Consider the following 17,441-nt stretch of genomic DNA (forward strand, 5'->3'; position numbering starts at 1 on the left):
ATTATCTTAAAGATCGAAAATTTTGTGAATATAAAATAGCTCTACTAAGAGAAAAGTGTGGGGAAAACCATTAGGAGTGCAACCCCGGAGCCATGCGTCATGCAAAAAGCTTCTAAAAATAAACATCAAACCGCCAGCAAGAAAGAAAAATATATCAAAAAAACTTACAATTAGATGATGGAGAAGATCTATCAATGAGCTCAAATGATACTAGCGAGCAAATGAGACCCATCATTTCTCAAAATCAAATAAAGTTTCAAAGGTTCCACTTCTAATTTTCTCCAAACTAAGACATAGCATCACTTGAGAAGCAGCATTGTGACAAAGTAGGAGCTGATATATCCTTCCACTTCAACAAAATGGCCCTCCTTGCTATCAATGTAACAAATGCAATAACATGTTGGTTAGACACAGAAATACCATGGATATTTTGAGGAATTATTCCAAAAAGCACAGTCAAGTTATTAGGTTGCAGGTTAACTCCGAGTGTTTTAGAAATTGTCGAGAAGATGACTTCCAGAACTGTTCCAGTATAGACCATGACCAGAACACATGTGTCAATGTAGCTATCTCAGTTTTACATCAATAACTATCAACATTGGGAAATATTTCAGAGAGTCTCTCCTTGGTCAAATGGTAATGATGTTCAATCTTAAATAAAGGACTCTTATCCCATTGTAATAATAAATGATAAATTAAAAGTCTTAATCCTCTGGTGCCTCCCGTAAAGTACGGTACTGAGCGACTGTACAGTGTCTTGATTCAATAGTAAGGTGTTGAATATTTTCAACAGTTGTTGAGAGTATTCCGATGAATGTCTGTCTTTCTGAACTCGGCAGGTTGTCCACTGGATTGTAACTTTGACAAAGACCTGTGCCATTGGGCCCAATCCAAGAGCGATACGTTGGACTGGACACGCAACAGAGGGCCGACACCATCATATAACACAGGACCAAGTTTTGACCACACCACAGCAGGTAGGTGATGTGAGATTGCTGCTCAGCCACTGTGCACCTGATTTCTATTGGAAGAATAAACCTTCTTGTGTTTGCAGGTGGTTACTACATCTACATTGAAGGCAACGATGGCCAACCAGGAGACCGAGCCCATCTGGTCAGTGTTCCATGTGCGGAGAGAGGAGCTCACTGCATGCGATTCTGGTACCACATGTATGGAGTAGGTCAGCGCATGGCTTTGAATGTTTACCAGATTGAAAGCGGAACAGCAGTGCTGAAGTGGTCTGATTCAGGAAATAAGGGAAACCGATGGATTGAAGGACAGGTTGACCTTGACCTGTCTGGAGGTTCTCAGGTAGGCTGCGTGGATAATATTCAAGAAGTCACTGAAATGATTTTTTAATTCATACAAGTCCAGGTAAATAAACCATAATGGAGACACCATGTACCCAATGGTGTTTGCATTGGGTGAAAATGATTGCAAAATTTTAGTGCATTTCCCACACTGTCCAAAGTTGATGAGTTTGCAGATATTCTTAATGCTGCACGCCACTGTTCTCTTTCCTCTCCCCTTGCAATCAACGAGTTTTAGTCCATCAAAATTTGTAGACCTATCAACCAGTGATCCACTTTAGGGAATTCCCGACACAGCTCTTAATTAATTGAAACCTTGCACTTTATTGTCTATACACAAATATGAATGCATCTTTTTACCCAACCCAAAGATTTCTGCAGAAACACAGAAAACCTACAGCACAATACAACCCCTCGACCCACAATGCTGTGCCGAACATGTACTTATTTTCGAAATTACCTCCGGTGACCTATCTATTTCTCAACTCCATTTACGTATCAGGAGTCTCTAAAAGACCCTATTGTATCCAGCTCCACCACCATTGCCGGCTGCCCATTCCACGCACACACCACTCTATATGTTAAAAACTTACCCCTAACGTCTCCTCTGTACCCACTTCCAGGCACCTAAAAACTGTGCCTTATCGTGTTAGCCATTTCAGTCCTGGGAAAAATCCTCTGCCTATCTACATGATCAATACTTCTCATCGTCTTATACACCTCTATCAGGTCACCTCTCGTCCACCGTCGCTCCAAGGAGAAAAGGCCCTGTTCACTCAACTTGTTCTTATAATGCGTGCTCCCCAATCCAGGCAACATCCTTGTAAATCTCCTCTGCACCCTTTCTATAGTTTCCACAAGTTAAATCCTAAATTTTATTGTTCTCTCTGTAACAGTACTCATTCAGAACACTTACTCAAATTTTAACACTGAAATTGGGATCTCCTGTTGTCCAAATGATTGATCTTTCTTCTCCCAGCCCCTGGCATTTCAGTCTTGCGATAGACTGAAATGTCAATGGAATTATTTTGGACGTATAGAAGTGCTGTTGGTGAAATTGAATTTCCTGTCCTTTGCCTGATATGACCCGCTTATTGCACTCTTTCTGTGCTTTACAATTTTGAAGAGCCGGCAGTTATTTTTCAAATAATTTTTGGATATATTCTCTCTTGAATGATTTCATCACAGTCTCAGAACTGTTGTGCACCCATGATTTACTGAAGTGAAATGCAAGTTTGGGGCTTCCGTCGTGCTGCTTGACTGGCTGTTTCCTGCTGAAGTTCTGCTGCTTTCTCTGACAGATCCTCCTGGAGGCGGTCCGTGGCCAAGACTACCGGAGCGATGTTGCTGTGGATGACATTTCCTTTCACGTAGGATGCTGTGGAGGTGGGTCTGTTGTACTCGGCGCTTGCTTTCACTGTAACAATACTAATAGCGGCACTTATTTAATTCAACAAAATTGCATTGCTCCTGTCATGCTGTGGTTGTCTTTTGGTTTTCCATGCTTTAGTCAACTAGAAATGTGAGATGATGTGATTCTGTTATAAAGGTTAATCTGTTCTGCGTCTGTACTATTTTATTCCTGCAGAGGGTTGTGGAACGACAACAACTACGAGCACCTCAACTACAGCCAGTACCACAACGCCCGCCCTTACAGGTATGGGAATGCAATGTGTATGTGATGTGGAATCTTTGTGGTGCGGTTTATATTGGAGGTTTCCAGAATGGTAGAAATTCCTGGGAGAGAAGGAGGCCTCTCAGCCCATCGCAGGCATGCCATGCTAAAGTAGTACCTTGTAGTCTTTTGCTTCTTGTAGTTTTCCATCTTAATAATTCTGGTTAAACAAGTTCATCTGCATACTTGGTGAGTTGTCAACATTTGGAGGGAATTGTGACTGCATGGACCGCTGTTCTGAGGTCTTCATTTTCTGAGCACTAATGTTCACGTTTTGGGTGAAAAGAAAATTCCTTGTCTCCTCTCACTCTACCCTCAATTTCCTCAACTCTCCCTCTCCAGAGATGACTATGCCATCTGTTAATTGAGTTGTAAATCTAAACATTATCATCTGCATTGAGTTATCAGTCCCATGAATCTCTTTGGTAAAGAATGCAAATGGTCATAGTCTGATCCCGAGAAGATCCATGCAAATCGCCAGTACATTCAGAAACATAGAAACATAGAAAATAGGTGCAGGAGTAGGCTGTTCAGCCCTTCGAGCCTGCACCGCCATTCAGTATGATCATGGCTGATCATCCAACTCAGAACCCTGTACCTGCTTTCTCTCCATACCCCCTGATCCCTTTAGCCACAAGGGCTGACTAACCCTCCACATCATCAAGGATACCTTCAAAAGTCTGTACCTGAAAGAGTTGGCATCTATTGATAAGCCATCAGGGCATGCCTCCCCATTACTGCCATTGGGAAAGAGATGGAAGATCCACACTCGGATTTGAGGAACAGCTTCTATCGTTCTGCCGTAATATTTCCGAACAGTCCGTGTATGCTACCTCACATTTCCCCTTCTGTTTATTTATTTATTTTCTGCTTCTAACTTGCAGTAATTTGGAATGTGTTGTGCTGTATTCCTTACAGTAAACAACAAACTTCACGAAGTATGTCAGTAATAACAAGAGTAATTCTGACTGTTTTGCTGTTTTCAGAGTCTTCCTGCATAGTACAAGGAGATCCTCACTATATGACCTTTGATGGCCAAGCTCACGACTTTATGGGAACGTGCACGTACACCTTATCAAAACTGTGCAGTACCAACAGCAGTCTGCCCTATTTCAAAGTTGAAGCTGCAAATGAGCACAGAGGCGGAAACCCGTACGTGTCTTACGTGAGACAAGTCAACGTTGAGGTTTCCAATCACAGAATCACGCTCGGGAAGGGGCGTGTGGTAAAGGTAAGGGCTGGATGTGCTAAGTGTCTTTTGTCAGGTGCATTGCAAGGTCTGCAGAAGAATCAATTGATGAATGATTTGGATGCTTGCAGGTTGATGGGGAGGAGGCAGTGCTACCTGTTGCAGTCAGCCCGGGTGTTGTTGTCACTCTGTCTGGGCAGTACGTCGTCATTGCCACTAGTTTTGGATTGCGAGTGAAGTTTAATGGCAGGCATCGAGCTGAGGTGACTCTCCCGAGTCTCTTCAAAGGCAAGGTGTGTGGAATGTGTGGGAACTATAATGAAGACAGAAGGGATGATTTTCTGAATCCAGATGGAATAATGGAACCTGATTCAGTCAGCTTGGGCAACAGCTGGCAGTCTGGAAATGACACAAGGTACAGTGTGACTGGCAGCAAGCTGCTGGCAACTTTTCCATTCGGTTGGAAACTAACTGTCCAGTTTCCAATCGCCATCGTTATGCTCTTTGAGTTTTGATTTAGCTGGAAGTAATTGTGATTTGGGATGCTGCTGTTTCCCCAGGTGTACTCCTGATGTTGGCATCAGACCAAATTGCAGTAAGGATGAAAAGCGTATCATCGAAAGTGCATATTACTGTGGGATAATCAAGGATGCAGACGGTCCTTTCAAAGGGTGCCATTCGAGAGTCGACCCGGAAGCTTATTTTGCTGACTGTGTGTACGACCTTTGTGCGTTAGGCATGGAGCAGGAGGCTCTGTGCAGCAGTTTGGAGTCGTACGGAGATGCATGCCAGTCAGAGGGAGCGAGTGTGGATCCCTGGAGGAATGAGAGCTTCTGCCGTAAGTGCTTGAGAGTATAGTGCCAGACCTTTCAGTGAGACTCAGTGGAGATAGAGAGCAGTGAGAAGTGTTTGATGGAAGGAATGTCAGATGAAAGTAACGTGTAACCTTATGGATTCCGTTCACAGCTGTAAAGTGTGGAGCGAATAGCCATTATGAGCAGTGCGGCTCAGCTTGCCCAGCCACCTGTGTGAGTCCGAGTGCTCCATCGCGCTGCTTGCAACCTTGCGTGGAAGGCTGTGTGTGTGACAGTGGTTACCTTCTCTACAATGACCGATGTGTGCCAGAGGATAAGTGTGGTTGCTGGTATGAAGGAAAGCACTACCCAGTGGGCTCTGAACTCTGGACAGATGATACCTGCTCAAGAAAATGTAGATGTCCTTCTGCAGGCAGTAATATGGTGTGCAGGGATTCAACGTGTTCTACAGGTTCATACTGTGGAGTTGTAAACGGCGTCCCCGGTTGCTACCCATACACGTACGGTATCTGCAGAGTGCATAATGATCCGCATTACAACACCTTTGACAAAGCCACCCTCCACTTTATGGGCAGCTGTACGTACACAATCGCCAAGTCGTGTGGAAATTCCTCCTCCCTTCCGTACTTCAACATTGAAACAAAGAATGAAAATCGTGGCAACGCAAGAGTATCTTACGTTCAGAAAGTTCATGTAACTGTTCACGGCCACAGTGTTTGGATTGTGAAGCGGGAACGTCGGCGGGTGTTGGTAAGTCTCTTACTGTAAGTCTAAATCTGCTAAAGTACAGCTCTCTCCACGAAAAATCATTTGACATGGAAACACTTGATCGGTAAAGCACTTTGCTTGTAACTGGAGATGCGAGTAAGTGAGAAGGGATGCGCAGTGCGACGGAAATGAGTCTAATTAAAGCGGCATTGAGAGCTTTTTATCCTCAGCTGAAGTGGGGCTCTGAACGCAGGTGAGTGTGTACGGATGTGATGGCTAAGATCATTAGACATGCCTGAAGGGCTTGAGAGGAGTACGGTGCAAATGGTTGTTTTGTTTCTCCAGGGCTGCGGCCCCATACAGTCTGTATGATGCAGTATTTCGTCTTGTGCACAGGTTGATGACGTGTGGGAGACCTTACCTGTTGGGCGTGGCGAAGGTGGCCTGAGTGTGAGAAGGAGCGGAAGATACGTGGTGCTGACAACTGATTTCGGCCTGTACGTTTCTTACGACACTGATCATTCCGTGGAAGTGAAGGTGCCCAGTACGTACTTTAATCGGGTTTGTGGTATGTGCGGTAACTACAATGGAATACGGCAGGATGACTACATGAAAGCTGATGGAACGCAAGCTAAGGATGACAACGAACTGGGAAATAGCTGGAAGGTGCCACCTGACGAGCCAGGTTGCGACCCCGTCGAGCCAGAAGAGTGTAAGCCCGCAGATGAGGAGCGCTATCGAGGTGATGATTTCTGTGGTCTGATCACCAGTCAACAGGGGCCATTTGTAAACTGCCACTCTGTGATCAACACCAATGGTTTCTTTGAAAGTTGTGTTGTTGAACTGTGCTTGACCGGAGGAGACGAAGGAGCTCTGTGTAATGCCCTGCAGATCTACTCAGATGCCTGCCAGAGAGCAGGAGTGACCATTGTGCCATGGAGGAACTCGACTTTCTGTGGTACGTATGAGTTGTCTCCTGCAAATGCTGTTGGAGTAATACACTGGATTCCGGTTCATTGAGACACCCGGGACCAGTGCATTGTGGCTTAATTAAGTGAATGCCCCCAATCAGCCAAAGGGTCATGGAAATAATTAAAAGTTATTAAAAAAAAGACAAACTGCTGTTTAACCGATCAACAAATTATCTACATCCATGATGAAGATGGCAGAATTTGTCATCAAATCACCATCAGTTAAAATCGATACTTGTTACCGGATGGAAGTCCGAGAAGAGTTTATTCAGCAAATTATGTATTTAAAAGAAATACAGAGCAAATTGGAAACCATCCAGTACTACTACAGTAGACTAAATCAATGTATTAGTTCCCAATAGTTATCGATAGAGTAATCACTCAGTAGACGCTGCCATTTAATGAAGGAGATCAGTGCAGACACCGGTTGTTGATTGTACTGCCTTCATACAGTGCTTTAGCCAATTGCATGCCTCAAAACTTCACTTTTATTGTAACGTTTAAGGCGTTTGCTGAGACACTCAAGTTGTTTGTAGTTCTTAATTTGTTGAAGTACTGAGATCATTTCCTTTTCAATCCCAGCCTTTTCTGGCATCTCCAAGCCTGACTGCCTGAAACCGCCGTGAGCAAGAGAGTTCTGAATTGTCTTGCTGCTTATTTCTCAGAATTTATCAGTGACAAAGATCAGAAGCACATTCAACTGACACTATTTGAAAACTCTTCGCTGTAAGCACAGTGTAGTGTCCAACGGCCACACGTGTCCACGCGGCTGACACAAGTTCATGGGCTCCCAACCTTCTTTATGTCGTGGTCCCTTACCATTTTCCAAGCAGACCGCGTACCACAGGTTGTGACCCCCCGCGCAAGTTATACATTATTTGTCAGAAGTCTACTGGCCCGACGAGGCGATACGGTGTCCCAAACAAACGAAAGGAATGAGGGCTATTTTCTGGATTAGATTTTGTTGCTTAAGAGTTGTTCCAAATAAGCAGCTGCCCTGATTAACTGATGGTCCAATTAACCGGAATCCGATGTACTTAGCAGTGTTCGGAGCTGTATGACATCGTGTCAGAGAATTGCCATTTGTGAAGCTTGAGTTGAAGTGTAAATAGTTTTGTTGCTTCTCTGCTGCTTTCAGGTATGGTGTGTGAAGCCAACAGCCATTATAACGCATGCGCTAGCGCTTGTCCAGCCACTTGCACTGACCGCTTTGCTTCGGGGAACTGCAGTGAGCCTTGTGTGGAGGACTGTGAGTGTAACCATGGCTTTGTCCTGAGTGGAAGCTCGTGCGTGTCTGTGGAGAACTGTGGTTGCACGCACAAGAACAAATACTACGAGGTAAGTTGGAAGTGTTTGTGGTACACTTTGGTTTCTATGGAAAGAAGGTTCTGTTTCCCATCAGAGCACATAGCACTTTTGGAAATAAACCTTGCCGTTTGTGTGCCAGAAAGGTGCAATGTTCTGGGAAGACGGATGTCGAGAAAGGTGCCGCTGCACTGGCAATGACCGAATCGTGTGCGAGCCAGCAACTTGTGGACCGGGAGAAATCTGCAAAGTGCAGGGTGGCAATTTGGGATGTTACGGCGCTGACACTGCCATTTGCCACATCTATGGCGACCCGCACTACACAACATTTGATGGGAAGCTGTACCATTTCCAGGGTGCCTGCAATTACACGGTGACCGAGACTTGTGGAAATACATCTGTCCAATTTTCTGTGACGAGTAGGAATGAGCACCGAGGTAGTCCGAGCTGGACTGCCATTAACTCGGTGAGCGTGCGCCTGCACAACCTCCACATTGCATTGCGGAAAAATAGGGACGTTTATGTGAGTATTATATACTGGAAAGAGTATAATTTTCAGCATTGACATGACGTTGTCAAGCAACAGTTGGGTTGTTTGTGATTTTCTGGAAGCTAACTCTGTAATGCTTTGTTTAGGTGGATGGAGTGAGGGTGTATCTCCCTGTGACACCCATTGCTTCGGTAAGACTGTCGCTGCTAGGGTCATATGTTGTGCTCCAGACCGACTTTGGTCTTCAGGTGAAGTTTGACGGAGATCATCAACTGGTGGTAGTTGTGGACGAGAGATACAAAGGACAGCTGTGTGGCTTGTGTGGAACCTACACCAATGACCAACTGGATGACTTCCTGAAACCTGATGGAATACTAGCCTTGGATTCAAACCAATTTGGGAACAGTTGGACAGTTACTGACGATGACTGGCCGTGAGTATTGCTGTGTGTGATTTACGTGAAGAAAAACTAGCAAAATGTCTCCACAAGTCCTGAAAAGTGTTGCAGCAAGTGGCAATGTTGCGTGAATCTAAGCAATGTTGGGGCAAGGAAGCAATATCAGGGAGATAATTCGAATCAGCACGAGTGTATTATTCTTTTGAACGACAAGGGCACACAGGGGAGAAATGTAAAGATATTTCCAGTGTTGATTTCAGGATGTCTTTCAGTCTTTTCAGTTGTGTAACGGAGTCATGTTGTTTCTTGTGTATTCTGATGGCATGGTGTATTTTTCTCTCAAGCCCTGCCCGTAGCCTTCCAAGCTTCTTTCTGTTTTGGAGAGGACTGAATGGGATAAATTAAATTTGAGAAGAGTGAGAGGTTGTTTCTGTTGCACAGGTGTAACCAAACAGCTCCACTTCCACCTCCATGCGAGCCAGCAGCAAGCGAAGAGGCAGAGAGATACTGTAAAATAGTCTTGGCTAACCCTGGTCCATTTGAAGAGTGCCACTGGCATATCCCACCTCAACTCTACTTTGAGAGCTGCGTCTACGATCATTGTGTGACTGGCGGAGACTCTGTTCAGATGTGCAACATGCTGGAGTCTTATGCTTCAGCTTGTGAAGCAGCTGGTGTTGCGCTGGGAGACTGGAGGCAGCAGAGTGGCTGTCCTCAGAAAAGTAAGTCCAAACTCTGAATCTATTCCTCTGTTATACTTCTGCATGTGGTGAATGGAGAAACCCAGTTAAGAGACAAAAGTCATTTTCCATCGGAAACCCAAGCTTTTTGCTGCCCAATCAGCTCCATGCAAGTTGCTTTGCAGAGAGTTGGGCAAAGGGATTCTAGTAGTTTACATGTTGTCCCCCACTGATGAATGAAGGATTGTTTTTGAGAAAGGTATTCAAGAGTTAATACTCTTAATGTTTGAAGTTCCTGATGCAAGCTGAGGCTTTTGCCATCAGTGACGTTTCTGGGACTGCATCATGCCACGATGTAATAGACCGGTAAAAGTTGCGCAATATCTCCTGAAGGAGCCTTCCGGCTCAGTGTACAGAAACCCGAGTACTTTGCAGCAAGTAGCAAGTCCTTCAAGCTGACAATGGCATCTGAATAAACATCTCTGCTGACTGGCACTGAAGTCTGATTAACAGGGAACGTAATTTGTTCTTCCTTTCCCTCTAGATTTTGAGTGATAGCCTGTCCTCATTAATTGTCTTTTCTTTTTGAATCTTTTTATTATTGTTATATTATTCAAAAATAACACAAATACATCAAAGTAACAATACTTACAATGCCTGAAAGAAAAAAAAAGAAATTATCTTAAAGATCGAAAATTTTGTGAATATAAAATAGCTCTACTAAGAGAAAAGTGTGGGGAAAACCATTAGGAGTGCAACCCCGGAGCCATGCGTCATGCAAAAAGCTTCTAAAAATAAACATCAAACCGCCAGCAAGAAAGAAAAATATATCAAAAAAACTTACAATTAGATGATGGAGAAGATCTATCAATGAGCTCAAATGATACTAGCGAGCAAATGAGACCCATCATTTCTCAAAATCAAATAAAGTTTCAAAGGTTCCACTTCTAATTTTCTCCAAACTAAGACATAGCATCACTTGAGAAGCAGCATTGTGACAAAGTAGGAGCTGATATATCCTTCCACTTCAACAAAATGGCCCTCCTTGCTATCAATGTAACAAATGCAATAACATGTTGGTTAGACACAGAAATACCATGGATATTTTGAGGAATTATTCCAAAAAGCACAGTCAAGTTATTAGGTTGCAGGTTAACTCCGAGTGTTTTAGAAATTGTCGAGAAGATGACTTCCAGAACTGTTCCAGTATAGACCATGACCAGAACACATGTGTCAATGTAGCTATCTCAGTTTTACATCAATAACTATCAACATTGGGAAATATTTCAGAGAGTCTCTCCTTGGTCAAATGGTAATGATGTTCAATCTTAAATAAAGGACTCTTATCCCATTGTAATAATAAATGATAAATTAAAAGTCTTAATCCTCTGGTGCCTCCCGTAAAGTACGGTACTGAGCGACTGTACAGTGTCTTGATTCAATAGTAAGGTGTTGAATATTTTCAATAGTTGTTGAGAGTATTCCGATGAATGTCTGTCTTTCTGAACTCGGCAGGTTGTCCACTGGATTGTAACTTTGACAAAGACCTGTGCCATTGGGCCCAATCCAAGAGCGATACGTTGGACTGGACACGCAACAGAGGGCCGACACCATCATATAACACAGGACCAAGTTTTGACCACACCACAGCAGGTAGGTGATGTGAGATTGCTGCTCAGCCACTGTGCACCTGATTTCTATTGGAAGAATAAACCTTCTTGTGTTTGCAGGTGGTTACTACATCTACATTGAAGGCAACGATGGCCAACCAGGAGACCGAGCCCATCTGGTCAGTGTTCCATGTGCGGAGAGAGGAGCTCACTGCATGCGATTCTGGTACCACATGTATGGAGTAGGTCAGCGCATGGCTTTGAATGTTTACCAGATTGAAAGCGGAACAGCAGTGCTGAAGTGGTCTGATTCAGGAAATAAGGGAAACCGATGGATTGAAGGACAGGTTGACCTTGACCTGTCTGGAGGTTCTCAGGTAGGCTGCGTGGATAATATTCAAGAAGTCACTGAAATGATTTTTTAATTCATACAAGTCCAGGTAAATAAACCATAATGGAGACACCATGTACCCAATGGTGTTTGCATTGGGTGAAAATGATTGCAAAATTTTAGTGCATTTCCCACACTGTCCAAAGTTGATGAGTTTGCAGATATTCTTAATGCTGCACGCCACTGTTCTCTTTCCTCTCCCCTTGCAATCAACGAGTTTTAGTCCATCAAAATTTGTAGACCTATCAACCAGTGATCCACTTTAGGGAATTCCCGACACAGCTCTTAATTAATTGAAACCTTGCACTTTATTGTCTATACGCAAATATGAATGCATCTTTTTACTGCAGAAACACAGAAAACCTACAGATTTCTGCAGAAACACAGAAAACCTACAGCACAATACAGCCCCTCGACCCACAATGCTGTGCCGAACATGTACTTATTTTCGAAATTACCTCCGGTGACCTATCTATTTCTCAACTCCATTTACGTATCAGGAGTCTCTAAAAGACCCTATTGTATCCAGCTCCACCACCATCGCCGGCTGCCCATTCCACGCACACACCACTCTATATGTTAAAAGCTTACCCCTAACGTCTCCTCTGTACCCACTTCCAGGCACCTAAAAACTGTGCCTTATCGTGTTAGCCATTTCAGTCCTGGGAAAAATCCTCTGCCTATCTACATGATCAATACTTCTCATCGTCTTATACACCTCTATCAGGTCACCTCTCGTCCACCGTCGCTCCAAGGAGAAAAGGCCCAGTTCACTCAACTTCTTCTTATAATGCGTGCTCCCCAATCCAGGCAACATCCTTGTAAATCTCCTCTGCACCCTTTCTATAGTTTCCACAAGTTAAATCCTAAATTTTATTGTTCTCTCTGTAACAGTACTCATTCAGAACACTTACTCAAATTTTAACACTGAAATTGGGATCTCCTGTTGTCCAAATGATTGATCTTTCTTCTCCCAGCCCCTGGCATTTCAGTCTTGCGATAGACTGAAATGTCAATGGAATTATTTTGGACGTATAGAAGTGCTGTTGGTGAAATTGAATTTCCTGTCCTTTGCCTGATATGACCCGCTTATTGCACTTTTTCTGTGCTTTACAATTTTGAAGAGCCGGCAGTTATTTTTCAAATAATTTTTGGATATATTCTCTCTTGAATGATTTCATCACAGTCTCAGAACTGTTGTGCACCCATGATTTACTGAAGTGAAATGCAAGTTTGGGGCTTCCGTCGTGCTGCTTGACTGGCTGTTTCCTGCTGAAGTTTTGCTGCTTTCTCTGACAGATCCTCCTGGAGGCGGTCCGTGGCCAAGACTACCGGAGCGATGTTGCTGTGGATGACATTTCCTTTCACGTAGGATGCTGTGGAGGTGGGTCTGTTGTACTCGGCGCTTGCTTTCACTGTAACAATACTAATAGCGGCACTTATTTAATTCAACAAAATTGCATTGCTCCTGTCATGCTGTGGTTGTCTTTTGGTTTTCCATGCTTTAGTCAACTAGAAATGTGAGATGATGTGATTCTGTTATAAAGGTTAATCTGTTCTGCGTCTGTACTATTTTATTCCTGCAGAGGGTTGTGGAACGACAACAACTACGAGCACCTCAACTACAGCCAGTACCACAACGCCCGCCCTTACAGGTATGGGAATGCAATGTGTATGTGATGTGGAATCTTTGTGGTGCGGTTTATATTGGAGGTTTCCAGAATGGTAGAAATTCCTGGGAGAGAAGGAGGCCTCTCAGCCCATCGCAGGCATGCCATGCTAAAGTAGTACCTTGTAGTCTTTTGCTTCTTGTAGTTTTCCATCTTAATAATTCTGCTTAAACAAGTTCATCTGCATACTTGGTGAGTTGTCAACATTTGGAGGGAATTGTGTCTGCATGGACCGCTGTTCTGAGGTCTTCATTTTCTGAGCACTAATGTTCACGTTTTGGGTGAAAAGAAAATTCCTTGTCTCCTCTCACTCTACCCTCAATTTCCTCAACTCTCCCTCTCCAGAGATGATTATGCCATCTGTTAATTGAGTTGTTAATCTAAACATTATCATCTGCATTGAGTTATCAGTCCCATGAATCTCTTTGGTAAAGAATGCAAATGGTCATAGTCTGATCCTGAGAAGATCCATGCAAATCGCCAGTACATTCAGAAACATAGAAACATAGAAAATAGGTGCAGGAGTAGGCTGTTCAGCCCTTCGAGCCTGCACCGCCATTCAGTATGATCATGGCTGATCATCCAACTCAGAACCCTGTACCTGCTTTCTCTCCATACCCCCTGATCCCTTTAGCCACAAGGGCTGACTAACCCTCCACATCGTCAAGGATACCTTCAAAAGTCTGTACCTGAAAGAGTTGGCATCTATTGATAAGCCATCAGGGCATGCCTCCCCATTACTGCCATTGGGAAAGAGATAGAAGAGATGGAAGATCCACACTCGGATTTGAGGAACAGCTTCTATCGTTCTGCCGTAATATTTCCGAACAGTCCGTGTATGCTACCTCACATTTCCCCTTCTGTTTATTTATTTATTTTCTGCTTCTAACTTGCAGTAATTTGGAATGTGTTGTGCTCTATTCCTTACAGTAAACAACAAACTTCACGAAGTATGTCAGTAATAACAAGAGTAATTCTGACTATTTTGATGTTTTCAGAGTCTTCCTGCATAGTACAAGGAGATCCTCACTATATGACCTTTGATGGCCAAGCTCACGACTTTATGGGAACGTGCACGTACACCTTATCAAAACTGTGCAGTACCAACAGCAGTCTGCCCTATTTCAAAGTTGAAGCTGCAAATGAGCACAGAGGCGGTAACCCGTACGTGTCTTACGTGAGACAAGTCAACGTTGAGGTTTCCAATCACAGAATCACGCTCGGGAAGGGGCGTGTGGTAAAGGTAAGGGCTGGATGTGCTAAGTGTCTTTTGTCAGGTGCATTGCAAGGTCTGCAGAAGAATCAATTGATGAATGATTTGGATGCTTGCAGGTTGATGGGGAAGAGGCAGTGCTACCTGTTGCAGTCAGCCCGGGTGTTGTTGTCACTCTGTCTGGGCAGTACGTCGTCATTGCCACTAGTTTTGGATTGCGAGTGAAGTTTAATGGCAGGCATCGAGCTGAGGTGACTCTCCCGAGTCTCTTCAAAGGCAAGGTGTGTGGAATGTGTGGAAACTATAATGAAGACAGAAGGGATGATTTTCTGAATCCAGATGGAATAATGGAACCTGATTCAGTCAGCTTGGGCAACAGCTGGCAGTCTGGAAATGACACAAGGTACAGTGTGACTGGCAGCAAGCTGCTGGCAACTTTTCCATTCGGTTGGAAACTAACTGTCCAGTTTCCAATCTCCATCGTTATGCTCTTTGAGTTTTGATTTAGCTGGAAGTAATTGTGATTTGGGATGCTGCTGTTTCCCCAGGTGTACTCCTGATGTTGGCATCAGACCAAATTGCAGTAAGGATGAAAAGCGTATCATCGAAAGTGAATATTACTGTGGGATAATCAAGGATGCAGACGGTCCTTTCAAAGGGTGCCATTCGAGAGTCGACCCGGAAGCTTATTTTGCTGACTGTGTGTACGACCTTTGTGCGTTAGGCATGGAGCAGGAGGCTCTGTGCAGCAGTTTGGAGTCGTACGGAGATGCATGCCAGTCAGAGGGAGCGAGTGTGGATCCCTGGAGGAATGAGAGCTTCTGCCGTAAGTGCTTGAGAGTATAGTGCCAGACCTTTCAGTGAGACTCAGTGGAGATAGAGAGCAGTGAGAAGTGTTTGATGGAAGGAATGTCAGATGAAAGTAACGTGTAACCGTATGGATTCCGTTCACAGCTGTAAAGTGTGGAGCGAATAGCCATCATGAGCAGTGCGGCTCAGCTTGCCCAGCCACCTGTGTGAGTCCGAGTGCTCCATCGCGCTGCTTGCAACCTTGCGTGGAAGGCTGTGTGTGTGACAGTGGTTACCTTCTCTACAATGACCGATGTGTGCCAGAGGATAAGTGTGGTTGCTGGTATGAAGGAAAGCACTACCCAGTGGGCTCTGAACTCTGGACAGATGATACCTGCTCAAGAAAATGTAGATGTCCTTCTGCAGGCAGTAATATGGTGTGCAGGGATTCAACGTGTTCTACAGGTTCATACTGTGGAGTTGTAAACGGCGTCCCCGGTTGCTACCCATACACGTACGGTATCTGCAGAGTGCATAATGATCCGCATTACAACACCTTTGACAAAGCCACCCTCCACTTTATGGGCAGCTGTACGTACACAATCGCCAAGTCGTGTGGAAATTCCTCCTCCCTTCCGTACTTCAACATTGAAACAAAGAATGAAAATCGTGGCAACGCAAGAGTATCTTACGTTCAGAAAGTTCATGTAACTGTTCACGGCCACAGTGTTTGGATTGTGAAGCGGGAACGTCGGCGGGTGTTGGTAAGTCTCTTACTGTAAGTCTAAATCTGCTAAAGTACAGCTCTCTCCACGAAAAATCATTTGACATGGAAACACTTGATCGGTAAAGCACTTTGCTTGTAACTGGAGATGCGAGTAAGTGAGAAGGGATGCGCAGTGCGACGGAAATGAGTCTAATTAAAGCGGCTTTGAGAGCTTTTTATCCTCAGCTGAAGTGGGGCTCTGAACGCAGGTGAGTGTGTACGGATGTGATGGCTAAGATCATTAGACATGCCTGAAGGGCTTGAGAGGAGTACGGTGCAAATGGTTGTTTTGTTTCTCCAGGGCTGCGGCCCCATACAGTCTGTATGATGCAGTATTTCGTCTTGTGCACAGGTTGATGACGTGTGGGAGACCTTACCTGTTGGGCGTGGCGAAGGTGGCCTGAGTGTGAGAAGGAGCGGAAGATACGTGGTGCTGACAACTGATTTCGGCCTGTACGTTTCTTACGACACTGATCATTCCGTGGAAGTGAAGGTGCCCAGTACGTACTTTAATCGGGTTTGTGGTATGTGCGGTAACTACAATGGAATACGGCAGGATGACTACATGAAAGCTGATGGAACGCAAGCTAAGGATGACAACGAACTGGGAAATAGCTGGAAGGTGCCACCTGACGAGCCAGGTTGCGACCCCGTCGAGCCAGAAGAGTGTAAGCCCGCAGATGAGGAGCGCTATCGAGGTGATGATTTCTGTGGTCTGATCACCAGTCAACAGGGGCCATTTGTAAACTGCCACTCTGTGATCAACACCAATGGTTTCTTTGAAAGTTGTGTTGTTGAACTGTGCTTGACCGGAGGAGACGAAGGAGCTCTGTGTAATGCCCTGCAGATCTACTCAGATGCCTGCCAGAGAGCAGGAGTGACCATTGTGCCATGGAGGAACTCGACTTTCTGTGGTACGTATGAGTTGTCTCCTGCAAATGCTGTTGGAGTAATACACTGGATTCCGGTTCATTGAGACACCCGGGACCAGTGCATTTTGGCTTAATTAAGTGAATGCCCCCAATCAGCCAAAGGGTCATGGAAATAATTAAAAGTTATTAAAAAAAAAAGACAAACTGCTGTTTAACCGATCAACAAATTATCTACATCCATGATGAAGATGGCAGAATTTGTCATCAAATCACCATCAGTTAAAATCGATACTTGTTACCGGATGGAAGTCCGAGAAGAGTTTATTCAGCAAATTATGTATTTAAAAGAAATACAGAGCAAATTGGAAACCATCCAGTACTACTACAGTACACTAAATCAATGTATTAGTTCCCAATAGTTATCGATAGAGGAATCACTCAGTAGACGCTGCCATTTAATGAAGGAGATCAGTGCAGACACCGGTTGTTGATTGTACTGCCTTCATACAGTGCTTTAGCCAATTGCATGCCTCAAAACTCCACTTTTATTGTAACGTTTAAGGCGTTTGCTGAGACACTCAAGTTGTTTG

At 44.3% G+C, this 17,441-nt stretch overlaps 1 protein-coding gene across 1 annotated transcript in view; it reads left to right on the forward strand.

The window, feature by feature from the left end:
* The window catches only part of LOC132402895 (uncharacterized), a 75,647-nt gene that overhangs the window by 5,311 nt on the left and 52,895 nt on the right, over window positions 1-17,441 (forward strand). The window contains exons 8-29 of the mRNA XM_059985968.1: window positions 840-977; window positions 1,055-1,311; window positions 2,612-2,696; window positions 2,899-2,967; window positions 3,972-4,216; window positions 4,306-4,589; window positions 4,735-5,012; window positions 5,141-5,739; window positions 6,094-6,655; window positions 7,807-8,006; window positions 8,116-8,496; window positions 8,610-8,896; window positions 9,302-9,582; window positions 11,056-11,193; window positions 11,271-11,527; window positions 12,841-12,925; window positions 13,128-13,196; window positions 14,210-14,454; window positions 14,544-14,827; window positions 14,973-15,250; window positions 15,379-15,977; window positions 16,332-16,893. Of these exons, the coding sequence (XP_059841951.1) occupies window positions 840-977; window positions 1,055-1,311; window positions 2,612-2,696; window positions 2,899-2,967; window positions 3,972-4,216; window positions 4,306-4,589; window positions 4,735-5,012; window positions 5,141-5,739; window positions 6,094-6,655; window positions 7,807-8,006; window positions 8,116-8,496; window positions 8,610-8,896; window positions 9,302-9,582; window positions 11,056-11,193; window positions 11,271-11,527; window positions 12,841-12,925; window positions 13,128-13,196; window positions 14,210-14,454; window positions 14,544-14,827; window positions 14,973-15,250; window positions 15,379-15,977; window positions 16,332-16,893 (6,183 nt within the window). The remainder of the gene's footprint in view (window positions 1-839; window positions 978-1,054; window positions 1,312-2,611; window positions 2,697-2,898; window positions 2,968-3,971; window positions 4,217-4,305; window positions 4,590-4,734; window positions 5,013-5,140; window positions 5,740-6,093; window positions 6,656-7,806; window positions 8,007-8,115; window positions 8,497-8,609; window positions 8,897-9,301; window positions 9,583-11,055; window positions 11,194-11,270; window positions 11,528-12,840; window positions 12,926-13,127; window positions 13,197-14,209; window positions 14,455-14,543; window positions 14,828-14,972; window positions 15,251-15,378; window positions 15,978-16,331; window positions 16,894-17,441) is intronic.

The sequence above is a fragment of the Hypanus sabinus genome, chromosome 2 (assembly GCF_030144855.1).
Source record: "Hypanus sabinus isolate sHypSab1 chromosome 2, sHypSab1.hap1, whole genome shotgun sequence".
Taxonomy (NCBI): Eukaryota; Metazoa; Chordata; class Chondrichthyes; order Myliobatiformes; family Dasyatidae; genus Hypanus; species Hypanus sabinus.